General features: G+C 70.2%; 3 protein-coding genes across 3 annotated transcripts in view; 1 reads left to right on the forward strand and 2 right to left on the reverse strand.

The window, feature by feature from the left end:
• The window catches only part of UFC1 (ubiquitin-fold modifier conjugating enzyme 1), a 2,365-nt gene extending 1,269 nt beyond the window's left edge, over positions 1–1,096 (reverse strand). The window contains exons 1-3 of the mRNA XM_014961880.1: positions 939–1,096; positions 219–286; positions 12–75 (exon numbers count right to left, since the gene is read on the reverse strand). Of these exons, the coding sequence (XP_014817366.1) occupies positions 12–75; positions 219–286; positions 939–1,061 (255 nt within the window). The 5' untranslated portion in view covers positions 1,062–1,096. The remainder of the gene's footprint in view (positions 1–11; positions 76–218; positions 287–938) is intronic.
• Positions 1,097–1,346: 250 nt separating this feature from the next.
• On the reverse strand, positions 1,347–2,325 carry LOC106899953 (apolipoprotein A-II-like). Its single transcript, XM_014961892.1, has 3 exons — positions 2,291–2,325; positions 1,624–1,840; positions 1,347–1,525 (listed from the first exon to the last, which is right to left on the reverse strand). Exons 2-3 carry the CDS (start codon positions 1,821–1,823, stop codon positions 1,408–1,410), a joined length of 318 nt encoding a protein of 105 aa, XP_014817378.1. The 5' UTR covers positions 1,824–1,840; positions 2,291–2,325; the 3' UTR covers positions 1,347–1,407.
• Positions 2,326–2,924: 599 nt separating this feature from the next.
• The window catches only part of TOMM40L (translocase of outer mitochondrial membrane 40 homolog (yeast)-like), a 3,242-nt gene continuing 2,801 nt past the window's right edge, over positions 2,925–3,365 (forward strand). Inside the window, exon 1 of the mRNA XM_014961881.1 lies at positions 2,925–2,939. Coding sequence (XP_014817367.1) covers positions 2,925–2,939 — 15 coding nt within the window. The remainder of the gene's footprint in view (positions 2,940–3,365) is intronic.

The raw sequence follows: 3,365 nt of genomic DNA on the forward strand, positions 1-3,365 counted from the left end.
CCCCCCCTCACCTCAAACTCGATGCCAAACTCGTACTTGAGCAGCTCATGGATGTACCAGCACCTCCCGAACCACCTGCGGCGCATGGTGGGGGTCAGCCCCCCCTCCCCTCAGTCCCGGGCAACCCCCCCCGGCACTGGAAAGGCCCCGGGACGGGGGGAGACCCGGTCCCGTGTGTTCCCCCGGCCCTGTGTGTCCCCCCGGCCCCGCTCACCCACCGGGTGCCCTCGGCGTTGGACTCCAGTCGGAACCAGTCGTTATCGGCGCGTTTATTGTTCTCCACGTACTGGGGGGGAGGACAGGGCGAGGGGGGACACCGGGAGTGAGCCGGGACCGGCGGGGGTAAACGGGAAGGGTGGGGAGAACCGAGGCGGGAGGGAGAGACCGGCAGAGGGGGAACCGGAGGGAGAGGAAACCCGGGAGGGGAGAGACCGGGGGATGAAGCGGGAAGGGGAGCGGAAAGCGGGGATCAAACCGGGGGACAAACGGGGAAGGGGACCGGGAACCGGGGGTGAAGTGGGGGATTAGGAACGGGGGACGAACCGGGAAGGGGACTGTCAACTGGGAAATGGGGAACGGGGTCGAACCGGGAGGGGGACCGGGAACCGGGACATCGGGAATGAACCAGGAGGGGGACCGGGAATCGGGGGTGAAGCGGGCGATCAGGAACAGGGGACCGACCGGGAAGGGGACCGGGAACCGGGGGACGAACCGGGAAGGGGACCGTCAACCGGGGAATGGGGAACGGGGACGAAGCGGGAGGGGCACCGGGAACCCGGAAGGGGACTGGGAGCCGCAGAACAGGACAGGAGGGAAACCGGCGGCTGAAGCGGGGGATCGGGAAACCGGGGGGTGAAGCGTGGCACGAACCGGGAGGGGAAGCGGCAAAGGAGCGGGAAGCGATCCGGGGAGCCCGGTGCCGGGGCGGGCGGGCGCACCTGGATGAGGGCACGGTACTCCTCCTTCAGCCGCGACGCCCACCCCTCCCGGTCCCGCGGCCCCGCCGCCGTCCGCAGCAGCGGCAGCTCCGCCACCGCCCGCCGCGCCGCCTCATCCGCCATCGCCCCGCCGCCGGAAGCCGCCCATCTTGGCTGGGGGCGGAAGTGACGCTAGGGGAGGTGCCTCGCCCCACGCCGCCATCTTGCTTAGGGGCGTGACGCGAGGGGCGGGGCGGAGCGGGGGCGCCGCCATCTTTACTAAGGGCGCGACGCCGCCGCGGGGCCTCCATCTTTACTGCTGGCAGAGCTGAGTTTGTCCGGTCCCAGCCGCCCTCACGTCTCCCTGAGATGGGGGGGGGTCCCCCGTTCCCCACACCCACTCCCGACCCCACAACACCAGGGACACGGTGGCAGCTCCAGGGCTTTATTGTGACTGGGGGGGGGACCGCGGAGGCCACCCCGGCGGGGCTCAGGGCTGACCCTCGCTCTTGCCGAAATCCAGCAGGGAGGAGAAGAGGCCGACGATGTTGCTCTTCAGCTCCTGGGCCAGCGGCGTCAGCTGCTTGTTGGCCCGGTCCAGATAGGCCCTGGGGGGAGAAGTGGCCAGTGAAGGAGGGGTGGGGGTGGCCGAGGGGCACCCCCCTCGTCCCCCCAATCCCATTGTGTGTCCCCCCCAGCCCCGTACTCGGCCTGGCTGCGCAGCTCCTGTGCCTGCAGCTTCTGGGGCAGGTCCTTGGTCATAAAGTCGGAGAAGGACTGGAAGTGGCGGGTGAAGAAGTCGTCGACGGGCGGCTCGGGGGCGGCCTCCTCGGCCTCGCGCCGCACCATGGCGGCCTGCAGGCTGCCGGCGCAGAGCAGCACCAGGGCGGCCACCAGCACCTTCATCTCGGCAGGACTAAGGGCTGTGGGGACAGGTCAGTAGCCCGACCTACAGCTCTGCTGGCCCCTCTCGCCCCTCCTCCCCACCATCCCTGCCCTATTGCTGCCCCAGTGTCCCCGTCATGCTCCGTCCCTGCCCCACAACCCCATCCTGCTCCATCCCACCCCATGAACCTCAATCTCCATCCCGTCCTGCCCCATGGCCCCCGTCCTGCCCCACGACCCCCTCCAGCCCCATCTTTCCCCATGGCCCTATCTTTCCCTACAGCCCCATCCTGCTCCACAGCCCCATCCCCGCCCCTTGGCCCCTTCCGGCCCCATCCCTGCCCCACAGCCCCATCCTGCCCCATCTTTCCCCACGGCCCCATCCTGCCCTGTCCCTCTCCCTGCCCCACAGCCCCATCTTTCCCCACAGCCCCGTCCTGCTCCATGGCTCCATCTTGCCCAGGCGCTGGGCACCGGCTGCCGCTCACCTGGGCAGGACTCTGGGGGTGCAGGGCTGTGGGTGTCCCCTCGGGGGCTGCTTATATCCCCCGGGCCCGCTCCCGCCCCTGGGCTGGAGGGGCCGTGTCGGCCCCCACCTGGGTAAACACGGCGGGGGTAAGGGTCGCTGCGGGGGACAGCCCCTCCTCAGCCTCGATGGGGGTGGCCCCTCACCCCATGGTCCTGTCCCCTGTGTCCCCAACACCCTGTGGCCCCAGGCTGTGGGTGACAGTGGCCCAGGGGTTTGGGCTGTGGGGGACACCTGGGTGTTGGGGCTACCGCAGTGGGGGTTGGCTGGTGGCCCCATGGCTCGTAGGTACCCTGGGGCACACCGTTGCCCCGTGGCAGCTTGGAGCCCCACGGCACGCGGTGGCCCTGTGGCCTGTTGCAGCTGTAACCCCACAGCACAGCAGGACCTCAGGGCACCCCAATGCCCCCCCGTGTCCCCACCAGCCCCTCTGCCCCAGCCTGCGGTCCCCGTGGCTACCCCAGCCCAGGGTCCCAGCTTGGTGGGGGCCACCCCGTGGGGCTGCACACGCTGGTCAGCCCCAGCCGCCACCGGCTGCCGCGGGACGAAGGTCGTTGTCCGCCTTATCACTGACCCTCGGCCGCCAACGTGACGCCATGACTCAGCGCAGGGTCCCGGAGGGGGGCCCCCATGGCTGGGGGTGGGGGGGGACGCCCCTGGGGACCCCCTGCCATGGGGCCGGGCAGGGGGCCAGCTCCGGCACTGTTTGGGGACACATGGCCAAAGGGCACCTGGGCGGCACCGGGGACAAAAACTTTTTGTCCCCTGGGTCACCTGTGGGGCCACCGGGGCCCCTTCCCCTCCAAGCCCTTTCCAGGAAAGCTGCTGGTGACGGCAGCAGGGGACGGGGGGGACACGGGGGAGGTCCAGGGACACGGGGCAGGGAGGAGGACATGGGTGTGGGGACACAGGACAAAGAGGGGACAACAGGAGATGGGGGGCAGATGGGACATGAGAGGGGACACAGGGAGGGGACGGGGGGGACACAGAAGAGAATTGGGACGCAGTCGGGGGGATCCGGGGACGTGAGGAGGGGG

The sequence above is a fragment of the Calidris pugnax genome, unplaced genomic scaffold, assembly GCF_001431845.1.
Source record: "Calidris pugnax isolate Ruff unplaced genomic scaffold, ASM143184v1 scaffold1007, whole genome shotgun sequence".
Classification (NCBI taxonomy): domain Eukaryota; kingdom Metazoa; phylum Chordata; class Aves; order Charadriiformes; family Scolopacidae; genus Calidris; species Calidris pugnax.